General features: G+C 40.5%; 2 protein-coding genes and 1 long non-coding RNA gene across 5 annotated transcripts; 1 reads left to right on the top strand and 2 right to left on the bottom strand.

The window, feature by feature from the left end:
- The first annotated feature begins 122 nt into the window (after nucleotides 1-122).
- LOC120724734 lies at nucleotides 123-14,856 on the top strand. The gene is made up of 4 exons (XR_005693981.1): nucleotides 123-436; nucleotides 666-853; nucleotides 14,416-14,512; nucleotides 14,739-14,856. It is a non-coding gene; the product is annotated as an uncharacterized LOC120724734 (long non-coding RNA).
- On the bottom strand, nucleotides 5,360-7,958 carry LOC120724716 (nicotinamide riboside kinase 2-like). Of its 3 annotated transcripts, none has more exons than XM_040017056.1 (8): nucleotides 7,770-7,958; nucleotides 7,591-7,681; nucleotides 6,817-6,865; nucleotides 6,402-6,579; nucleotides 6,230-6,301; nucleotides 6,016-6,122; nucleotides 5,780-5,865; nucleotides 5,360-5,679 (listed from the first exon to the last, which is right to left on the bottom strand). In XM_040017056.1, the coding sequence occupies exons 1-7, from the start codon at nucleotides 7,793-7,795 to the stop codon at nucleotides 5,780-5,782; spliced, it is 609 nt and encodes a 202-aa protein (XP_039872990.1). In that variant the 5' UTR covers nucleotides 7,796-7,958; the 3' UTR covers nucleotides 5,360-5,679. The 3 variants fall into 3 exon arrangements, with proteins under 3 accessions (XP_039872990.1, XP_039872999.1, XP_039873006.1); XM_040017065.1 differs by having other exon boundaries at nucleotides 5,360-5,676; XM_040017072.1 differs by lacking the exon at nucleotides 6,817-6,865 and having other exon boundaries at nucleotides 7,770-7,791.
- Nucleotides 10,118-23,788, bottom strand: LOC120724708 (caytaxin-like). Its single transcript, XM_040017044.1, is given in 15 exon segments — nucleotides 10,118-10,762; nucleotides 11,772-11,818; nucleotides 12,153-12,200; nucleotides 12,298-12,333; nucleotides 14,120-14,218; nucleotides 14,463-14,549; nucleotides 14,718-14,849; nucleotides 16,544-16,646; nucleotides 16,840-16,998; nucleotides 18,518-18,614; nucleotides 18,616-18,746; nucleotides 18,845-18,894; nucleotides 20,084-20,190; nucleotides 23,369-23,554; nucleotides 23,677-23,788. Coding segments are annotated over 12 exon segments (1,059 nt in total). The 5' UTR covers nucleotides 20,161-20,190; nucleotides 23,369-23,554; nucleotides 23,677-23,788; the 3' UTR covers nucleotides 10,118-10,762; nucleotides 11,772-11,778.

The raw sequence follows: 23,788 nt of genomic DNA, 5'->3' as shown, positions 1-23,788 counted from the left end.
CTTTCACACATTAAAGAAAAAGCATTTAAATTAAAAAAAGAACAGGGACATAAATTCATTGTGACAAACAAATATACTTTGATACTTTCTTTTACTGCGTGTCTTAAGTTTTAAACCTGAAAATTAGCTGAGAGTTTGATTAACATCAGCAGGATCTTTTTTTCAGGTAAGGTATGAGTTAGATATGGGTCACGAACAGGTTAAAAGACACTGACATATGGAGAAGTGCTGCTGAAGTGTCGCAGTATCTTTCCTCTGCCAAAAAGGGCATCGAGATGGTGAGCCTTCATGCTTTTCTATTCTTAGCTGGAGAAACCTTCTCTCTTCCAAAGTCTGGCACCGCCCCTGCATCTAGATTTATAAGAGACGCAGATCCTCGGCACTGGTTTGGCACAAGACTTCCCGAGCAGGACAAGTAACCCTCAAAATGTAGCCAGTAAGTATTAATGTTGAATTAAGTCTTTCTTGTGTGTCTGAACTGAAAGTAAACAAATCACGACAAATGCTGCCACAAAAACTAATCTGTGACTGTGAATTGGGAGTGCTTGGAAATAAAAATAAACAGTTTCTGGTTGTTTTCATGGTACACCTACAGCAGCAGCAGCAGATCCTTCCCCGGGTGACTAATTCTTTTACACTGAATATATCTTATCCCGTGAATCTAGGTATCCAGGGCTGCTCACAGCTTTGCTTCTTGTTAAGGAAGATGATGGTCTTAAAATGGTTTTACCACAAGAAACTTCCCCTACATGGAATATACCTGTTGCTTTCCCCTGAGGCCTCACACTGCCACTCTGAGGAGTATAATGATAGATCCAGAGGGTTTACCACAGATCATGGGGAGACAATACAGGTGAGATACTGAAAAAAAAATGCTTGAAAAATGACATTTGTTAGTAAACTGTTTTGGGTTCTGCGCTCATGTGGATGTTTAATGCCTGTTAAAGCAAAAAGCTTTAAATAAAACAAGTTCCTTTTTTAGTGTAACCTGAAATAAAATGCTTCAATGTCTAGTGGAAGATTAATTATAGGCTGTCGGAGCGGCAGAGCGTCAGCTTTCTCGTGAAACGCTTCTTGCTTATCTTCGATTAACCCTTGGCACAAATCAGCCCGTCAGCGCTCCTCACATTTCATCAGTGAGACACATGCTGCTGCGTCCATCGTCACGTTTTCATTCATTCATTCACACGTGGCGATTTGTCTGGTGAACTTTTGATATGTAACCTATTAAAAACTGCCTTAATGTGACCCCGGGCCAAAAACTTTGTGTTTTCAAGGTTAAGCTTGTCAGAGTCCTTTTACTTTACTGAGTGGTTCCATTTTTACAGTTTCACTCAACTTTGTTTCATTTAAAACTTAAGATGTGAATAATTTTCCACATTTGGATCATTTATTAAAAATATTCAGTTTGATATGTTGTAATAAATTAAACAAAACTCTATAAAAGCAGCAAAAACAAGCTGCAACATTACAGCCAATAAATAATATACATGCCTTATATCTAATACATATATATTATATATTGATTTATTATGGGCTAATCTATATGATGAGCATGTTTTTTAACTTGGTTCTGAAACTTCTGTAAGTTTAAGAAACGTTTCCAAAACCACACTGTAGTATACCAAAGTACTTAAAGGTTGAGCGCTGTTATACATTTTTATGTTTTAGATCAAATCACATTTTTAAAAAACATATTAATAAATGAATCTTGTGTTTACTTGTAAAAATAAACGATCAGCCATGTGGTGTATTGTTTCAAATAATTAACAATGAGCAAGTCAATGAAAATCCAAAACTACATTAAATCACTCTTGCGTGGTACATGTTAGGTATTAAAGACTAAACTATTGAATTTTAGCCTGTTTATGTTAACTAAACAATGTGTCTGCTCCTGAGTAGGTGGAGTGCTCCTCTGCTGGGAGGGTCAATTTGCAATAATTGTGCAGTTTCTAATAGCAACTGTCAGTCATTAATTCATGGAGTGTACAATCATGTGGAAAAAAAATGTTTTCACGGGACTCAGTGCAGTCGTGTCAAAAAAAACAACAACTAAGTACACCCTTACTTCTTCCATAGGAATTAAGAGGGTAATTAGCAGCCAGGTGCTGCTAATCAAATGCACTCGATTAATATTCATCAGGAACTCTGAGCACCTCTATGAAAGCAGAGGTTTGGCAGTGGACATCTTTTCTCAGGAGTGGACATCCCAACAAATTCATTACAAGCCAAAAAACCCCAAAGAACAAGAACTCAGACTCTACAGGCTTCAGTTAGCATGTCAAATGTTAAAGTTCACAATGGAAAAATCAGAAAAAGAGTGAACAGCTGTTGTTTGTTTGGAGGATTTTCTTGGTTGAAAGCGTCTTCTCTCTAAAATGAATATGGCACAACAGTTTAGATTTCAAAGTTGCATCTGAACAAACCACAAGAATTCTGGGACGATGTCCTTTGGGCAGATGAGACAACATCGGAGATGCTTGGGCAAAATGCAAAGCACCATGTTTGGCAAAAACCAAGCAGAGCAGGGGTTGATGATTTCAGCTTGTATTGCAGTCACATGACCGGGGCATCTTGAAGTAATTGAGTCGACCATGAACTCTTCTGTATACCAAAGTATTCTAGAGTCGATGTGCAGGTGTCTGTCTCACAGCTAAAGACTGACTGAAACTCCCAAGCACAGCATAAAATCTACAACAGGATGGATGAAAAAGAGAGGAAATAAGGGGTTACAATGGCCTGGTTAAAATCCAGACCTCAACCTGACTGACATGCTGTGATGGGACCTGTGCATAAACAAATACCTGCAAACCTCAATGAACTGAAGCAAAGAACAGTGAACCAAAATTCAGATAAACAGAAAGTCACTAATTCAAGTTAATGAAGTTTTACTTCAAGTTATTGTTGTTAAAGTTGGTTCTACGAGTGACTGAATAACAGGGTATGGTTAGTTTTTCACACAACTGCATAAAGTCCTGCGAAGCTTTCTTTTACACAACTGTTTTTCCTCCTCACTTGAGTTAATTATCTTCTGCTGCCAGGATCATTTGTTGGTATCAGGTGGGTCGAGTTTCTAATAGTTGCTGTCAATAACACACATACTGCTGGAGGACAGGACCAGAATACAGTCATGTGTGTATTTTGGCCTAAGACCAAAATACACATATGACTCTATTATGGTCAGTCATGTGTTTGACTGGCAGAAGAAGTCATGCAGATTAAGCTAACATGCACTTTCAGCACAAAAGCCTAAATCTTTATTAATTCATCATCTTTTCATAGAGATATTTAACATTACCCTTTAATACTTGCTGTGTCTGCAGTTCTTCATGCTATTCCAAAAATGACAAATCAGTTGAAGATCTCCAATTAAACATTTAATATTTTATAGTAACTCACAAAAATTTGTTTGTTTATCACCTACAATTCAACCTTGTGGGATCCATAAGTAAGTATGGAGGTGGGTTTATTAATTTAAAGCAGCTTAAAAGTTATTTGAAAATATTTGAAATGTTTTAATCCCCGCTTATTGTTACATGTGTAAGTCATATGATAGACCAGAACTGATTCAGTTGTTCATACATGTTTGTCTCAGTGAGCCACCATAAATTTTCCTGTCATTCATTCACTGGTGAAACCACAACTGTTCACATACCTCAGGGGTCCTCGTTCTCTCATACAGAGGCTCTGCTGAGCTTGTGACAGCCAGTCATCTCCTGTGTCACTGCCTCTCCACCCTAATATGGACACCCCGGCTCTTTATTTGGGGGGTTTCCATGGCGTTGGGGTGACGTGGGAGCACATGCCACGTATCGAGGTTCTCACCTTACTGGGCGGTTGCATGAAGGCAGATAGCCCCTGAGTCAGACTGGGCTGCGGAGCCTCGAGTGGGTGTGTGGCAATAAGTGATTTCTGTAGGCATGCTAAATCTATTCCCCTGACACCTCAGGCACTTAGCCTAAATATAAACTAACAGAGCAGCTACCCCCTGCTGCAGGCCAACGCTGGCATGTGAAGACTCCAAGAAACGAATCACAAGACCCTGAACTCTCCCCGACACACCCTCTGTGGCTCTGCCAAGTCCAGGGACAGAGCTGGCTGGACTTTTCTCACAGTAATGTACAGTATGAGTAAACTTTTATGACCAAAACCTTTATCCAACACTGAGCTATTGAACTGAGTATTGCTATGGTTGTCACTGACCCCTTACAGCAGAAATTGTCCATTTAATGGTTTAAAAATGATTCTGTGTCATCAGCTGGAGTAATTAAAACCCCTTATTGTAACCATATAATTCATTTTGGTGCTTGATATTAAAATATCAATAAAAGTGAAAATGCATTGCTCAGTGTCTCCCCTTGTTTCTGTCGGCTGAGGCCGGGGATTGTGCTATGTGGGTGACTCTAAAGGACTTTGAAGAAGTGCAGACACTGCTGCTTGATGAAGCTGATGCCAAAAATGAAAGATTTGCTCCTTTATTTCTGTAGGAGTGTTACAGAATAGGTGATAGAGAGGTCGTGTAATGTTGCTGGATGGGGTGTTGAGCACCTCTGGGAAGCATATTGAAGTTTTCAACCAGCCTACCTCCCAGTGCTAAAGCTTTAGCACGACCTCCTGGTGGGCTGTGACCTCTAAGAGTAGATGTAAGCGAGAAAATCATTTCCCCATCAGAGCTTACAGAAATATCACGCTGTTAATTTCACAAGAGCCTTAGAGGGAGACACTGTGTCTTGTTAAGTGCTCACTGGTTGAAGCTGCTGCTTCTTCTCTCCAAGACTACATAAAGCGTTTGTTGTTATAAGCAGTAGAAGAAGATGGTGTGCAGGTTTCTCTGAATGAGGATCAGAATGACTCTCTGAATAAACCTGAGAATGTCTGAAAGACTTCTCTGTGTTAATTATTATTTTCTACATTAATCACCAAAATTATACACACTATGAAAAATGAGCAACGTGTGTGGGACAGATCATTCAGCTTAGTTACACAAATAGATGATTAAAAGTAAAAGACCTTTAATGAGTATGACTGAGTTTATTATATTATATATGTTTGTTATGTTTGTTCACCATGTTCTCAAATGCATGAATGCTCCAAGTACATTTAATATATTGCTTTATCAGAAGTTTTGAGAAAAAAAGGAGGCAGGTCTAATAAATAACTTTTCCCTGAAATATTTCCATTCCTGTCTTTCAAAGGGGAATCAGCCACTCCTACTATTGTGGAGCACTAAATCTTATCTATATGATAAGAAGGCTCATTCAAGTGCAGCCAGATGTTAGGTTTGTGCCTCAAAAGAGGAACTACGCGGATGTGTGTTTGTTTCATGAGATACAGAAGGAAGAAAAACAGGAAACATCAAGTGGTTTCAGTGGGGTTTTAAATCAGGAGACAAAAATCCTTCCAAACAGTGAGACTTTGTTTTTATTTTTTTTTAAATACAGCAAGACCAAAGTTACTGGTGTTTAAACACTGGGCGGTCTAGAGGTGGCTTATCTTTGTTAGAAAAACAACAGTTACAGAGGATTATACAAAACGCAGCACTTCTGCCATTAGTTCTTCATATCTTACATGATTATCTATTTACAAATCAGGCTTAGAGCTACTGAACTGATGTTATACATTTACTCAGGTTTCTATATTTACAAGTTTATACACAAATCCGCTGTTAGACCCGTTCTGCTGTAAAGAGAGAGAGAGAAAAGCAAAGTTAGCCACGCTGAATCAAATGATTTTACTGATCTGTCAGTGAAAATGTCCAAGATTTGATTTTTTTATTTACCTATAAGCTGTTTAGAAGGGAGTTGTTAATGGTTTCATACACTTTGTTGTAAATCTCTTCCTTTGAAGTCATCCCATCAAGGTACTCTGCACAGAAATGAAAGGAGTATGAGAGCATTTCTGCTCACTGGTTGGTGGTTAAATAGGTTTTTTAGATCTGTGGATAGGCTTATGGACGAATGCGGGGATGCAGAGTCTCATTTATATTTCAAGAGGAAAAGCACTTGCTTTACAAACCTATTCTGTCGCAGTTGTCCTCCATCTCTTTCCTGTGTTTCAAGTACATGGGCCAGACGTGGCCATCGAACAGGCCGGCTGGGTCAGGGACCGTGTATGTCCTTGTACTGCAGAGAAAAAGAGATCAGTGTGGGGTTGTTGTGTTATTAAAGGCTGTGTTGTGGTGTCCAGCTCTTAAGGGGATTCTGGTAAAGTCACTGCAGGAACTTGTTACCTTCTCCTCCTTTTGCACTCCTCATAAGGAATGGAAATGTAGAAACATTTGTCATAGACATCAATAAGAGGCCTGCGGAGAAAGCAGAGGTCAGATTACTCAAAAGGTTTAGAGGTCAGAAGGTTTGTAGGGCACAGTTTAGAAAAAATGAGTAAGGTCCTGGGAAGCCCACTTGTAGTTGTAGATGAGGAACCCCTCCACGATGAGAATGTGGATCCCCTTCTCCTCAGAGCCGGCTTCTTCGGCTTCAGGTGACAGGCTCACGCCGTGTGAGCGGGCAAACTTGACGGGGTTCTCCTGCCAGCCTTTGACAGTGTTGATCATAGCCTCCATGTCCAGAGCGGTGATCACTGATACAGAACAAGTAGAGAAAAGAGAAGAGCACGTTTTACCACACACGAAACCAACACTCCTCACCAATGTGCTTTAACACACATTAGTCACGGTTAGTGAATGTCTCTAGCATCCACAGAATATTTGATTGAATATCACAAAGTTTAGGATTGATTGGTTACCAAACTACAGAAATGTGCAGGAAAGAAAGAGTACATTACTGCATGGTTTTCTTACGCGAAATCCATTCTTACCATCCCACTGTCTAAAGCCGTCCTCCCCGACTTCTATTTGATCGGGTTTCTGAAATAACAGTCACCAATAAAACATTGCTGCAACCTAGTAACCAGTCGGAACTGATCACACCTGGACAGGACAAGTCAAGGACTCGTCTCCACCAAAAGTGAACACACGGTGACGGCTTTCGATGCGGCTGAATTCGCTTCCCAACGTTAGGCTTAGAAAATCTGACAATTTTTTCATCAAATCTTAAAACTATTCTAAAAGGTACTAACGCTTGTTGTCGCCTCATCTTGATAGTGAAACATGCTTTGAGATGGAATATCTTGAGTCTGCGAAATAGAGATTCTGATTTGTCTTCAAAAGGCTTAAAAACATTTAAGGGGAAAGTTTAAGAAAAAGGCTTTCGACGTCAGTCATCCTTTACTGACTGTGAGTGGATCATGTAAAGATGGGTGTGGTAGATGTAAGACCTTCTGGCTTCTTTTACTCGAAGTGAGGTTTAAGTCTGACTTTAAGTGGGGACGCTCAGCCCTTTCATTAGCTGTCCAGGAGACAATCAGCCAAATGCATTACTAGACTACTGCCATGACAGGACATCTGCAGGTCAGACTGAGGGTTTATTTCTGAGCACAAAATGTCTTCAAGGACAAATTATAAAGCAGCGAATGACATATGAAAAATAAAAATGCCTTGCACTAACTCAACTTTAATGCCATTAAATTATTACTTTAGCTTTCAAGTTTACTTCAAATGAGAAAAAAATAAAATACTTTCATGCATCTTACCTTGAAAAAGTCGTCCTGATGCACCACACAACAGTTGGGTAATGTCTTTAGTAGTCTATTTGTCAGAGTGGTCTTCCCACCGTTGGTCACTCTGAAATGGGTGCCACTTAGTTTTATTTTCTCTCAATTTCCATAAATAAACATCTATATATGTATATATATATATATAAAAGACTTACCCTCCTATGCCAATGATGAACTTCATTTTTTCTTATTTCTTTTCTGTATTGGTCACCTCTGGAATTCAGTAAATAAAAGCAGGGAACCCAGCCAAAGCAAACACTCTCTCAAAGGCTTCTACTGAAAACCTTCTCCCTTCTCCTCCTCCACAAATGTCCCCTCCTTTTACTACTTCATTGATAGACAAAGTCTTTGCCGTGCATTTAAAGGATTTGGCTTCAGTGTCACAGCCTCCCAAACCAATCAGCGTGCTTTGTCTCGTAGCCAATAAGGTGCCACTTCACAGTCCACGGCACCAATGATGGGGCAGGACTCGGGAGCCTCACAGCTTCGTGAAAGCAAAGCCCATAATTTGCACCTGCTCTGAGGAGTCAGTGAACACCAGCCAATCGAATGCACGAATAATCCCACACCCAATACACTTCTTAAAAAGATAAAGAAAATAATATGAGACTAAGGTGTGTGCCACGGTCGTATGTAGTGCCTCAAACAGGAAGCTGTTTGTTTTGTTCTAAAATTTGGGATGTATTTTTGCAAAAACTGAAAAGCTTTCCCATTTAAAAGTAGACTGTGATTTACATGCAGAGGACATTTCTCATAATGGAAGAAACTATATAGCAAGGGTGTAGACTGTAAAAATCATTAAAAATGTAATATTGTGTGCATATATGTATATATATATATGTATATGTATATACACACACATATATATATATATTCCAAACAATCTGCATCACAGCATAGTGTGGAACCTGTGATTTTAAGGGGGAATTTTCCATGCATAGACAGCTCTGGGTAAATGAAAACCAGGAGCACTATATTTAACTGGCTGTGTCTGACTGCTGCGTCACGAATATTTCTGATGCAACTAGTTGGAGTAAATGGCAGCCAGCCATGTGACCACAGTGTCTCGAGCTACAGGTGTGATAAACCACGGCTATTTCTTTGAAGTTAAGCGCCCGCTGCTTATCAACTCAGATTGCCGCACATTCCCGGATGTGTGCGGAATAAACTCGCGTTCATTTTGTTTGCACAGTATTTGAGCAATCTATGTTACTACTGCGCTTTTCTTTGTTGGTGTAGGAAGGAGTTGAACTCTGACCTGGAGATACAGGAGCACGTGGTCTTTTTGCCAGGAAAGTCTCAGTGGAAAAGTGATGCCTCACACTAAGTTACTGACAGGTCTTATGTTGTGTAGTAGTTTGGCGTTAGTAAACAGAAAATGTTACGTACACGTAAGAACCTGGAGAGTACAAATCTGTTCCATATAGGGGATCAAACCATCTGGTCTAGTACAGGGAAGCATGTGGTGCACATACGTTTTCCATCCTGGAATCAAAAGACAGACTTACCTTTGCTCTCAGTCTAAATTTGGCTTTTTAAATATATGTCCATACGCTCGTTACCAGGGCTTATACACTGGAAGACAAAAAGGCAGATTCTTGTCTGCATGTCTGTAGATCTGTAATAAATATTTTAGTTTAACTCAGCAGAGACAAGCAGCTAGTCTGGTTGCACAACATTAGTCAATAACCAGATCTGCAATGCCTGTTTAGTTTCAAGATGTACAAAAAAATAAAAAATGCTATTTGGTGGTTTCAGAGGATGTTGCATAAGTCCTTCTGGACAACATGGATCTGGAAAATCGTTTCATCCCAAAATCAGTGGTCAAAAACTCTTTCCAAGTATAGATTTGTTTGCATACAGCAGTGTTATTCAGTCAGCTTTAGAGGTGGTGGTGAACTTTGGACAGAGGCAGGCTGTTTCCTGGTGCTTCAAGTATTAATACAAAATCTAAATGTGTTATGGCTCCATGCCTTTGTGTGTCAGGCGTCTCTTTATTCCAATCTCATGGAATGAAATCCATATTTCAAAAGGCAGGATTATTCTTATAAAACTAAATAACAATTAAGAGTACATAATTAAATATAACATCATAATTTAACTCAAGCTGATTCTCTTTCACATCTGAATGATTGAATTTACACAATAGAACATAATTAAAATAAAATAAAAAATGCAGGGCAAAGTTCAGTTTCTAATTGGTTATGTATTGTGTACATAAACAGAAACGGGTTACTCCAAGGGCATTAAGACCTCCATAAAACGCAGCACAGGACGGTCAGGTGACATCCACCGAGCATCCACTGACGATTATCCCCGTTAATAACTCAACTGCCAAAAACATTCTGGACGGAAGATGAAAACACGCAGCTGCAATAAAAGGATGAAAATATCAGCTGCAAAGTACATGAGCAAGTCTGTGCTTTTGTTCTCTTCTGTTTTAGGACTTAAGGCTGAATGCGGGGGACAAATAATCATGACAAAACTTGCTTTAGATCACTCATTTATTACAGTTTTTTTTTTTACAAACAGTAAATGGCACGTTTTCATAAATAACACTAAGCAATTCATTTTAACTCTCTTATTAAATAGAATTCTTTTCATTTGTAACAATGTTTCTTCCCATCTTGCAAAATTACTTTTTGAAATTTAACAAATGTAACAAAGACAGGAAGGATATAAACAAGCATGCCACCTGCATATTCATCTCCGGAAAACTTGAAAACACACTTTTTGCATCAGAAACATTTAGGAGGAGCGATATCATTGCACTTCTTTTTTTCAGGAAATAGCCAATAAACCAAACAATACCAACACCGTCTGTGTGCAAACACTTTTTTCTCAAAAATATATTACAAATATGTACAAAATGCTCCCGGCAAGTCTTTTCATTCACGCATAGGCAAAGTCATGCTGTAGGTAAAGGTCAACTTGACATGCAGGACAGTTTTTGATTTAACTAAGCTGCGATGCTTTGGTGTAACTGAACCTTAAGTTGTTAGAAGCAAGCGTGTCACTTGAAATAAGAGGAATATTGAGGAATGATTGTCCTCTGGCTAATAGATCCATTTAGGGGATATAATCCCAGCTGAGAAGCTTGTGGGCTTCTGTTTTAACGATTCCCCCTCGGGCTCTTCAGTTTAAAGCTCTGCAAGGCAAATACAGAAAGTTTAAGTCTCACTTTAATCCCGTCAGTCACAAAGTTTCATGTAATGCAGTTGTTAAAATTGGCAGTGTGTCAGTGAGCGGCAGTAAATCTAAACTACTTGACACATATCAGGTTTGACCATTCATTTTTTCCCCCTGCTTCCTGTGCTGGCATTTAGTTAGGGGACAGTCCCCGTGTCCATTCCCGAGATGTCAGCCAGTCCACTGGTTGGCATCTCGTTTGATATATGAGGGCCTATAGGAACAGTCAGCAGCCGGGGACAGTTTCTAAAATAATCCACTTCACCCGCCCTAACCTATCCCGGCTGGCTGTGGTGGGCATTTCACCCAGTTTATGACAGGCTCGGTGGGGCAGATCAATTTGCCCAATAAAAATAGAATTGATTGGTTGCACGCAGGCAGGCCTGAAGAGACAAGCAGCTGTGCTTTATGTAACATGGGGTGATGTTTGAGGATTGAGTAACGTTTCTTGGATCCACGCACGGTCGGAATTTAAAGAAGTTAAACATGACTTGGCAAAGATGAAAATGAGTTGGACGGGATGAGTGACAGCAGTCAGTCAGCAGTGTATGACATGTTCCTGTTCAGCGTCCAGCACTCTCAGAGAAGAATTGGAAACCCGGAAGGAAACTGAAGTGCGATTTTTGCATTTTTAGATCAACACCTCATCAAACTCAGCATAAAGCGGATGATTGTTGTCTTTTGCACTGCACAGAGACTGCACTGTTTCAAGGAATTGGAAATCTTCGAGTCTGTGTCATAGTAAAATTTGGATCCCACAGCCACTGAACAGAAAGCTGACCCTTTGGGCCCAAGACGGGCTATCATCCAGCATGTGATTTACTGTATCATATCTCTTTAGCACACGTAAGCAGATATGTGCAGAAAAGAACATTTCCATGTATGTCGAAGATTAATTACTGTGGGCTGACATTACAAACCAACCTGAAGAGTTGATGTAGAGGCACTCAGATGGATGAGTCCCTTACCTTAATGTCAGATGTCACGGCCAACCTCTGCTATCATTGACTTCGGCCTGGAAATAACAGATTAAAATTGACGATAAACAAATATAAATATGTTGCCTGGTCGTCTAAACCATGTTAGGCTGTGTTGCTTAATCAAATCTATATGTCTGCAGAAGTTCAAGCATTCACAATCACATTAAAGAGAAGCAACGCACTGATCAATTTGCTGGTGGACCTCTTACATAATATGCTCTTCATGCCAATGGAGGAAGTTGTTTTATTTTTATTGCTCTAACAGATGAAATATAAAATCAGTGGCTTCTTGCAGCCACGGGATTTAAGTGCAACAATATATGAGTACTTTTCCATATTGTAGCTGCATGCGCTGTAGGACTGGGTCACCTTTCTTTGGGGAGTGTTGAATTACTCTGCTGCTGGTCTTGCTCAAGTCTGGGGGAGAGGCACATAGTAGTAACGTGCATGTTTAAATGAGCATACGTAAACAAAGAAATTTTAATATAAAATCACTTGAAAACATGTGACTCACCTTTCCTTTTGTGCTCTGATCTTCTCATCGTCATACCTTTAAAAAAAGGGGATAGAAATGCAGAATGATGAGGAGTTCTGTAACATCCTTCTCACCAGTGCTGAAGTTAAAAGTTCATCGCTCTGTGTTGATGCAGCTCATATGCAGAGACATGTTAAAGAGAAGGTTTTTAAAGGAATCTGCAGTCCTGAGATAAAATTCAGTCACTTGCAGAAGCACTTTTAGGAGCAATAACTTAAGCGAATCATTTTCTGTATGACTTTATCATTCTCCCACATAATTGAAGCGGAATTTCAGCTCACTCTTCTTTATAGTGTTGCTTCATGTCATTGAGGTTTAAAGGCATTTGTGTATGGACAGCTCTCTTATGGTCCTTCCACAGCATTTTATCAGGTTGAGGTCTGGACTCGATCCTTTTCTTTTTCATCCATCGTGTTGAAGATTTGCTGCTGTGCTTGGGATCGCTGTCCTCCTGCATGACACAGTTTCGGCCAAGCTTTCGCAGTCAGACAGATGGCCTCACATTTGACTCTAGAATATTTTGGTATACAGAGCTGACTTAATGGCTACAAGGTGCAAAATACCCAAATCATCACACCTCCACCACCATGCTTGACAGTTGATTTGTGGTGTTTGATTTTATTGAAATGTGGTGCTGTGTATTACGGCCATTTGGTCTAATCTGTCCGAAACTTTCCCCTGGAATCCTTCCAAACAAGCAACACTTATTTAATCATTTTCTATTTGTGTTATCATGAAAGGTAAAATTTAACATGCTAACCAAAGCCTTGAGAGTCCGATATGTAACTCTTGGGTTTTTTGCAGTTTCTCTAAGCATTGCATGGGAAGATTGTGGGGTTGTGTTAACATTTGATTAGCAGCATGTATTAATTTCTATGGAAGCAGTAAAGGTGCACTTGGTTTTCCACAGATTCCACAGAGACTTTCTTTTGCACACGACAGTGGAAAAGTTTGTCTGATGTTGGCTCTGTTTCTTCTGTTTAACTATGCACTGCAGTTCTTCCAAAGCCTCAATCATCTTTTGAATTTGTTTTAAAATCAGTGTGAATACTCACTGGACCATTACTGTCTGCCATAATTCAGTTTTGAGCACTCTTGCACAGTTTGCCATAATAAACAAAAAAAATAAAAAGTGAATGCCTACTCAGAGTTGTAAAGCTCATGCTGGATTTCTTATATGTTTTTAATTTCTTTCCGTGAGGCACGTTGTAACTTTGCTACATATATAAAGTGTTTTTTAAATATTAATATTATTTTAATCACCTGCTGTTTCGTCTGCACAAGTCCATCTAAGTAAACAGTGAGAAGCAGACATTTAAACAAATGTGAAAAACTGTACATCATTCTTAGTTATCCATAAACACTGTCTTGTTGGACTGTTTGAATTCTTTCAAGATGTCAGGATTTGGACAATGATGCATGTTTTGTAATTTTGCCTCTGGACATCATATCACAAAAAAACATTAATGATGTGACCAAAGTGCAGACTTTCAACTTTAATTCAAGGAATTAAACAAAAGTATTGCAAAAATAGATTAGGAATAAAAACTATTTTTATATATTCCCTAATTGTCAGAGAGTCAGTGGTGACTGAACAATAGACTAACAACAGTTTCGTGACCTCTTCCCTCTTTATTCCATAACAAATTAAGCAGATAACAGACCTGGAGTTGAGTCTTGCATTCAGTAGTAAATACTTATGGAGCTGACTATATTGCTGTAAGCTTGCAAAGCAGAGTATAAGCTATGAAAGACACTTGAAGCATCTCAACAGGGACCCTTGGTGGCTGAGAGTACTTACTGCAGCACACATTCAGGAATCTGCACGTGCTCCATGGGGATAATCTGACCGAGTTCCTTCAGGGTGTGAACGTAACGGATCTTATCCATGAACTTCACACTTCAAAAAATATAAACAACATTGGGTTACTGTCACAAATTAATCCTAAAATATATGTGCATTCAGCCACGTAGCACAACATACGTACTCTGATTATGAAACAGCAACACTTTTCTCTTTTTAATGTTTTCAGTGTAGCGATGTGACAACTTTAAAATGCTCCAACCTATTTTCCCCTCTCTCTCTTTTGTTTTTAGATTTGTTAAGAGACAAACTTTCACGGCCAAATGTGTCATAAATATACCTAATGAAGGGTCTTGAGATGGCCAGGACAGTGCGGATGAACCATGTTGGGTGAGCGATGATGAGACACTTTAGATTCTTCCTCAGTCTACAGGAAACAAACAGAGTTTATTACAATCCCCATTATAACTTTTAACTGCATGAAATCCCATGTATATTGGTTATCTTCATCTCTAGCATCAAGAACATCTTCAGCTTCACTAGCTTCTAATTTCCCAAATTGTTTTCCGAGTTATTTTGGCACTGTTCATCTTACTTTCTGTCTATCATCTGGTAGCATCTCTTCAGCCAGCTGATGCCAGGCATCTTTCTGCGAGGAGTTGCTCCATTCAGGTAAACAATCATGTAATCCTCTGCTACCAGCAGCTCCAGGCTGCTCACAACATACCTGAGAACAGACATGAACAACCTATAATTGTACATGAAAACAGCACATAAAATCCCCTCATTTGATTTATGATTAAAAAGAGTTCTGATATTTTATTTGTGGAGATAAAATGATCTTTCATTTAAAGGGGGATCCATTAAACTCATTTCCAGCTCTAGTTCATCTCATAAACTGTACCTGCAGGATGTCATGCTTTGATTAGTGAGGCCCTGTTTTGAAGCTTTAGGCTAAGTATTTTTGGCATCACCATTTCATGTTTTGAAGCCAAACATGTTGCCCACGGTCTTCCCCGATCCATATCCTACTTTAACACCCCTTTTCAATGGGGGTGTTTTCTGGTGTCTGTGTGTGGCGCTGCTGGGTAGTCTGTGCTGGCAAACAAATGTTACCGGTCTGGTAGTTACTCCTGGGTGGGTCTGGGGCAGGCTTGGGGACTTGGGGGCGTGCTATCTCTGGGCGGGGGTTTTGACTGGACCTGGGGGGCTTGGGTGTATTGGGGGAACGAGGGGCCTCTTTAGCTAACCCTTAACCTGGGTTTCTATTGGCTTATGTAGTCTGGGAGTTGCCTGAATGCTGGTGTGGGTATAGTTCGGGCGGAGTGAAGCACACACACTCCCATTCTCTGTTCGCCATCCAGGGCTGGAAGAGCTGGCTGTCTGGTCAGGGTCTGGGTTAGGGTTATGAGGCTGTTGGGCTGCTCTGCTGCTGCGGAGGCCAGGGAAGTCTACTTGTCTCCATCCCAGAGTGAAGGAGGCCATCTCCTGGGTCTGTGGGCTGATTGCCCTTCTACGGGTTGTTGGTTCCAGGACCTGGGAGTGTATGGGGAGGGTGAGTATGTGTACGGCGTCCATTTCTGTGTCTCCATGTTGGGTGTGTGTGTGAGTGTTTGTATACCTGTGCATGAGGGTGGGAATGCATGCTTGTGTTGTCCTGTTTGTCTTTGTGTGTCAGGTCAGGTCTCTACCTCTCTTAGAACATCTCAGGCCAATAATGCCTAGTAATGCTCCACTTGTGAAAGTAAATCTGTTTGTCATTTTATGGCCTTCAGACAACAATTCTGATTTCTACACTGCTGGAAAAGACAGGAGGAGAAAAAAGAAGAAGAAAGGGGTGACTCAAAACTCATGCACAGTACTGGAGGCATTTACTGAGGTCATAGGAGCAGAGGATTCTTCTCTAGAATCTGAACTCAGGAGTGCCACCTGCTGGCTATTAGAAATAATGGCACAGATTTCAGGCACTTTACTGGCTCAAGATCTCAACATGACGTCTGTTTTTTTTTCTTCATCAGAAACAAACTGTTTTAGCTCCCTTTAAGGTCAGGGGGCGGGGCTTCCATGCTCAAAGCCAGAGCAGCGTGACTGAGATGACCATATCAGGATATCCTCTCTTACTGACATCACACAGCGCCAAGAGTAGAACAAGCCGTTTAGAACTGACTATTTTGAGCAGTCTGAAATCAGGGATCACTATCTCAAACTTTAATATAAGCGCTCCCATTACAACAGTATGGATTTAAATAATATAAAAAAAAACCATAACAGGTCCACTCTAATTTTAAGAATTATTTGATTCATTATTTTACATCCTCATTGGATAGGAGACTTTCTACATTGGAAACGTTTAATGGATTGTAGAGTGAGAAAAGAAGGAAGTAAGGTTGTCGCCATGTGATAACAAAGAAAGGATCTTACAGGAAGAGATTTTCCATGATGTACGTGTAGTCGTCACAGCTGCTGTCAGGAAGGTAGCAGGCTGCAAACACGATGATGGCATTCAGACCTTCCCCGTAATATCCTGACATAAGAGAGAGATGCAGTTGCTCCATTCGTAGTGGCAAATTATCACGTGGCAGGTAGGACATGTAAATGTGTCTGTACTCTTTTACATTTCACCTACGTTTTACATTTAATACCAGGAAGTGGGCCGATAAGATTTATAATAGCATAACCATCCTAAGGAATCCATTTGGGGAAACAGTCTAACTAACCTCCATGTGTGACCACTCTCAGGTACGGCCTGATGACCTGCATATCGATCCGTTGCTCCTGGTCGCCAATGATCACTGTTCGCCACAGACGACCTGACGAGTCTCTCTCCTCTTCGCTCTCACCTGGGAGACGCTTAGCAGTAGCCACAGGTGTGTCGTCTGAAAACAAGGTGACACCAGAAAGCAGCTGCTCACAACACATGTAGCCAACATGAGCAGAGCTGGAAAAGGGAAATGAACCTTTTCAAAGCTATAAATCATGATTTATGATGACATTTAGCATACAAACGTAAAATGTACTCTAAGCTCTTTTTACAACATGTCTAATTCATACAAGCACCTTTTTCTTCTTCTAAATGTTTCTATCTAACATTCAAACAACAATTTGGGGGTTCAGCATCTTGTCCGAGGATACTTTGGCTGACTAGAATTGCCTCAAACCACCATCCTTCCAGTTAGTAGCTGACCTGCTCCACCCCAGAGGCAAAAAAGGTCCATATTTGTCAATGTAAACAACAATATTGCCAAAGTTACTGCACATAACCTGGTGCAATTCAAATTTTCCCTTCTTTGTAAAATTAAATATCATGAAATCCTGAATTTTTCCACCTCATTTACAATGCAGGCTTACTCTTCAGCTCACCTTTATACTAAATATGTGGTATTGGCTTGTTCAGACAGCTCGGAGGCCACACCAACAATAACGCACAATACAACTACTCAACATGACTGACAGAGACAACGCCTTTAAATGGAACATAGAAAAAACGCTGACGTCACTGCATGGCTCAAGCACGCGATCAAAAATATGTTACCAGAGAGCAAAATATCTGCTCCCCTTGGATGTGACCTTCTTGCTTTGCTAAAATTTAATAAACAAACAAAAAAACCTGCTCAGCTGGGTAAAAACTCATCCCAAAAGGATACACAGACCCAGCAGCTATTTGTTTTAAACCAGCACGATCCATCAAAGCTGGAAGCACAGATTTAGAACAAGAAAATCCAGAGGAAAAATGACTAAAAGAGATGTGAAGAATGAGAAGCAGCAAAGGATACACCAAAGGGCTCCTAACAAAAGCCCCTGCAGAGGGGAACGAAAAGCAACTACTGCTTAGAAAAAGCTGTAACATCTGGACCTGAGCTGATCACTGACTGTGCTTACATTCATGTACTGCACAGACACGAAAGCCTCCCTTATACCTGGGACCTGAAGGATCAAATGTAACCCCTCACTAGACTGTAAAACTGCTAGAGCTCCAGAGCAACACAGGAGTTAGGATTGATAATGTTAGAGCCACCAGCCTTAAATTAGTGTTAAGGCTAATTTTAACTCTCTTCGGCTTTTCTCCTTTGTTTAAATCAACACACAGTACAATGTAATATCATGTTTTATTGTTATGCTTTGTCTTTTGTGACAGTACCCAGCATTCCCTTTTTTTAGAGTGTGTGTCATTGTTTTCATTGTTATACTGTGTGTGTTTAATAGTTATTGTGTTGTTTTTAGCTTGTGGAAATAAATGTGCCTCTATTCTACATTTGTTCTGGTTTATTACAACTACCATATAAAACTATATCATTACAGAAAGATTATGTACAGTTTGTCGATTTGTCCTCATTATGTGTTCTAATAATTTCCCCCATAGAAGTTTTTGGATGCTAAATTTGAACATGCATGTACCTTCCCACTCTAGCTCGTTGCCGTTGTTGATGAACTCCAGTGAGTCAGTCTCATCTGGAGTCTCGATGTCATCAACATTGATGTCCAGGTCGTCAGGGCGTTTCCAGGAAGTCATCAGAGAGCACCGACCCCTCGCTCTGATCCAGAGACAGGTTCATGTCGGGGGCGACCAGCGTGCGACGCTTACGTTGGGTCATGGATTCGCCGACATTCAGAGTGGTGGGAGGATCTAAGACAAAATGTTATGAAAGTATGGATACACCTTATACGTATAAACATGTGTGTGTCTGTATAAAAAATATAATGGTGTCTATTTAGTCCACTTACTGGTCCTGCTGTCAGAGAGGCCACATGCATCTCCATCCTCTGGTAGTGGCCTGCAAGGAAAGACAAGAACGCAGCATAAATAAACAGTTAAATTGGAAATAATTGTACATACATAGGAATTATATCTGGCTTAATGTCTTCCTGCTGCCAAGTAACGATTGTTTTGGCCGTTATATAATTGTATATTATAAGCACAACTGTTAAACTAAATAATCTGCGATGATGAAAACCACTAAAAAACCATGAAGTACTAACAGTCAGTCTCAGCATTTTGCTCTTTGCCCTTTGTTTTTAGAGAGGCTGCGATGCGAAACCCGATTTAAATATATTTCACCCTGTCGTTTGAGAAAGCAACACCAGCAATTACCAACTCCCCTCTGATTTTATAATAGGACAGCTGAAACCTCGGTGAGGGACTGAGCAGGCTAGATTAGAGTGCACACACATATGCAGACAGGCAATAACAGAGACTTGCATACACAGACAAACACACCCTGAAACACCACAAGTATGGACTGATGGAGCTGCTGGATAATTGCTGTTATTAAATTGTCAGTAGCTATGTAGAAGCAAGGTTAAGATCGCACCGACAAGTATTCAAGAGCGAATTAAGCAGTAGGGAAGAGAAAAACAATTTTCAGTGTTAAATAATTTGCTTCTAACACAGACCTCCAGGTCTGAAATCCCCACAGATGAATCACAATATTCCACTTCTCTTACCTAATATTCCACCACCATAATTCATGTGAAGTCATCCTGAGATATTTTTAGCCTTGTTAAATGCATTAAACACACGCATTAGTGATTCTGACACAAAAGCATTTTTCAGACAGTCACAGGACTTTGCTGCATGTACTGTGTGTGGATGTTTTTGGAACATAATGAAGGTTTCTCTGATCAGCTTCTAAAAGCATATTTCCCCTGCTGTCAAAGAAAGATTTTGGCCAGCAGTAGAGCGAGTGGCTAGTCTCCCATAGCTTGGACACTGCGAGGTATTTGACTGCTCCTCTTTTTCCATCTGCTGGTTGCTATTTTGTTCGCTGACTTGCTACAGCCTCATCACATAACACCTGATGACTACATCATGGAAAGTACACACCTGCTTCCTTTCGGCCCTCCGCGCACTCACACAACATGTGACAGACTTTCCATCGAAGCTTGATCTCTTTGAAAAAGCTTCTGCACAAATCAGACAAACTGCACGCACAAACACAGACTGTTTGTTTCTCTGCCTCGTACCTGGGGAAGTCTTCATCCTGCCACTCGTCCTTAACCTCCATGCTGTCCATGCGTAAAGTGGCTTCCGCTGTACCCATCCTCTGACAGCGAGGATGGGCTTCAGCTCGCTGTAATAGGCAAACAAACAAAAGAATTCATTGAGCCGTTCACCAGGAAGTTCACCGAATGGTTTAACACACTGCTAAAACATTCAGTCGTTGCAGCCTTATTAAACTAGACACTCCACCCAAATTACACAACCTGAATGATGTCTTTTTCTGGCTTCTTATACTTGTCTTTATTACAAACTGAAAGTGGAGATAGATGAGTGTGGCTGCTTTATGATCAGGATTTAACATAAAAAAGTTTTAAGCCACTACCAAGGAGTTTGTTTATCTCTTTGTTTGCTTAGACGCTTAACCTGACCTGTCAATCATTCGGGCATTAAAAAAGACACCTAACTGAAGGGATGAACCAGTGTTGTATCTTCACTTAACAGAAAATCTGGGGAAGAACCTGTTTTAAATTATATCTTTAGGCACTTTGTTACTAGCAGCCTGTTGTGAAACACATTATTTGTTCCTGTTTCTTTGGTTGAATCTGTGAAAAATACCACAGATAACACCATGTGACAGACATAAAATAACATTTTTGCAGCAACAAGGTGTTTCCCCAAAAGCTCTTAGCTGAAAACTCTACATAGTAGCAGACCTAAAATCTATCTACTGCAGATGAACAGCATCTGAAAGTCATGTTCTTATAAAATGGAAAAAAACAAAACAAAACAGAGAAGATGTGGCATGAGAGATGCATCTGGCCTCTAAGTTGATGTATCTCTCTTCTCCTCACTGATGTCTCCTCAGAAATGACCTCAGTAGAAGGGTGGCGGCACAAAACTATTCTTAAGAAAGGGAAGCAGGGACAAAAGGCTGGTGTGTGCCAAATTACACAAGAACTAGACTGAAAACCATCCATAAACAGGTCTTATGGAGGGATGCATGTCTAAGGTCAGGGGAGCAATATAAGAGTGTTTATAGTCGTCTGTAAAACATGGTTGGGACTGAATTTCAGTCGGTGGTGTTGGGAATTATGTCGAAATTGATGGAAACATATATGCAGAATAGAACCATCAGATTTTGATCCAGCATGCAAGACCATGTGAAAAATGTCAGATTGGAAACAATATCATTTTTTTCAGCATGACACTGATCCCAAACACACTGTAAATGCTGCAAAGCGCACTTGGATAGAACAAAACACACAATGGAGCACTACCAGAGCCTAGACCTCAACATCACTGCAGCGGTGTGGGATCATCTTGGCAGATGATGCATTAAAAGTCACAGTATGCACAGTATTGTCTCTAGTTGCATCATGGGAAATGTGTCATGTCCGGAGCTTGAACCTTGGAGGTGACACAAAAATTTGGATATGTCACCCACCTCTGATTCTGTCAGCTTCTCTCTGTTAAATAAAATGAACTTCATTATGTAGCTGTTGCACTAAAGTAGTTGAGTATATCATAAACAGGTGAAGCAATGGACTCAGAGGAATTAGAGACTGGAATTGGACGATCAGGAAAGCAGAGTAGATGCGTTGTCTTGTTTGTGTCGGGCAGACTGTATTTAAGAACAAAATCTGAACCCAAGAACAATTTAGCCCCATGTGTTCTGTAGTTAAATCACAGAAATGATAGTTTGACATAACCAAGTCCCAGTGGGTTTCCTTCCCCATGATCCCTGGGGGAGGGTGACATAAATAAAACATCCAGTTTCTCATACAATACAGATCCTCAGGGCACAACAAGCACGTGCTTCTGTAAAGCAGATCATGATCTAAGCTTCCATATTATATAGAATCAAAGCAGATATCTCCCTCCATGACATCATGCTCTATATTTGGTATTTGATGTAAAGGTTCACAGTGTTTTATTTATAGCAGCCTGACCATTAGGGATTAGTCATGCACAAAGTAAACATCATGTGTAAGTCTTGTGTCTCCCTATGTCACTCTCCTAGCCAGAGTTCCTCAGGCTACAGACGCAGACTTTACTGTGATCCATTTGTCCACTGGGTTGGCACTGATGTGTGGAATAAAAAAACAGCAAATGTGGGCTAAAAGGTGCAGGTCCTCCAGCTACATGTTCCCAGTACAGCTGTATTGTAAATCGATTCTAAATGATGGAGAAAAGAGGTATTTGCACTGCATTGCCTGATAAGAAAGTCGCAGTGTTTGGTGCAGATCCTTAAATGCCATTTTAACTGAGACCTTTCTGCTTAAATTACATTTCAAGTTGCCTTCCTCTGATCTCACACGATGACTGCATGTGGTTTATTGTGGTGTGCATGTCTCTTTCAAAGGCTCAGCTGCATGCACAGTGAACTGCTGATTGATGGACACAAAGTAATGTTGCAGCGGCACGTGTTTGGTGGGGATTTATGTCCAGATGGCAGGCCTGTCCTCATTTCCCAAATGCTGTCTCGTGAACTATTGATGCTGTTGCGCTTGGCAAACCTGAGACCTGAAACAGGCGCAACACTTGCATAAATGTTACCCCATACTTTTTTCTGACAAGTACTCTGTCTTTGATACACAACAGGTGGGATCAAGTGAAGCGGAGAGGTAGTTTTCGCTCGTCTCTGTTATGAAATCATTTACTCAAAGATAAGCATTAATAGAACAGTTGAAGATGAAAGGCGACAGAGAGGTGGTCATGTACAGCCTGAAGAGAAGGATGTCAAAAGCCTAAAAACTTCTCATCTTTTCAACATCTCTTAATATCTCTGACAACACTGAAAACAAAGTCAAAAAATGATCTGTTTGAAGAGTGTGACACCTGAAATCTGCTTCATCCTGACTGTGTAGTTGCAGTTTGATCAGATCAGCTTGTGTTCACAGAAAACCAGCGGCTCCCACGACTGTCATCCCACTGTGATCTAAACATTTCCCTTTTTCCTTTTTTGAGCCCGCTCCACTGCAGAATAAACAAACTAATAATAAAAAGAATAATCTTGGGTCTTACTGTATCACTCTTATTGAGAAACTGACAAAGAAAATTTGTGTTTGCGTGGCCTTTAAATGCGTGCAAAGAAGCTATTGTGTCACGACTGCCAGTCCTCAATTAGCAGAAAAACGAAAACCGTCTCAGTGATTAATTGCGTGCAGTCACAGAAAGAAACAAAGCACTGAATGTCACGTTTGATGTTCTGCCCTCTGGGCCTCCCATCAGTAGAATCTGTTCAGAAGAAGAGCTCTTTATGAGAGCGGAAAGCGGAGAAAACCATGGTTTAAAAGCAGGATACTCACATACTGTAATTACAAAGGCTTTCTGCGTCCCTGCTTCCCTTTCAGATGGTCCCCCTTCCTTAAAGCTGCTGAGTGTGGATCATCGCTGATTACATCTGCAGGTGTGTGCTGAGGGCCTGGGCTGCTGGATAATTCTTGTTGTTTACCCCTGCTGTTAATGGAGGCTGAGGCAGTAACTGTGTCCTCCTGTAGAGAGGCGAATGAGAGGAGAGTCTGTCACCATGCAGCAGAAACATCCCGCTCTCACCTTCCCAGCGTCCTCACTGTGCTGCTTTCTGATCTAAATAACAATAATCCTGACCGTGTACCTTTAGCATGTTCAATGATGATCACTCTCCTCCTCCTCCCTCCACCAACTCTAATGCCCCCACCCCAGGCTTTAATCCTGCTGCGATGATGTCAGCCGTATGGGAACAGTGT

This window comes from Simochromis diagramma, unplaced genomic scaffold, assembly GCF_900408965.1.
Source record: "Simochromis diagramma unplaced genomic scaffold, fSimDia1.1 OVJJ01000205.1, whole genome shotgun sequence".
In the NCBI taxonomy this organism is placed as follows: domain Eukaryota; kingdom Metazoa; phylum Chordata; class Actinopteri; order Cichliformes; family Cichlidae; genus Simochromis; species Simochromis diagramma.
Note: the sequence above shows the minus strand (reverse complement) of the source record. Positions and strands in the feature narration are given on the sequence as shown.

Excerpts from the sequence above, each read along its gene's own strand:
- LOC120724716 (XM_040017056.1), bottom strand. The coding sequence starts at position 7,795 with ATGAAGTTCATCATTGGCATAGGAGG. Across the intron at positions 6,580-6,816 it reads CGGCTTTAGACAGTGGGATG|TGATCACCGCTCTGGACATG; the intron begins GTAAGAATGGAT and ends GTTCTGTATCAG. Across the intron at positions 5,866-6,015 it reads GGACAACTGCGACAGAATAG|AGTACCTTGATGGGATGACT; the intron begins GTTTGTAAAGCA and ends ATTTCTGTGCAG.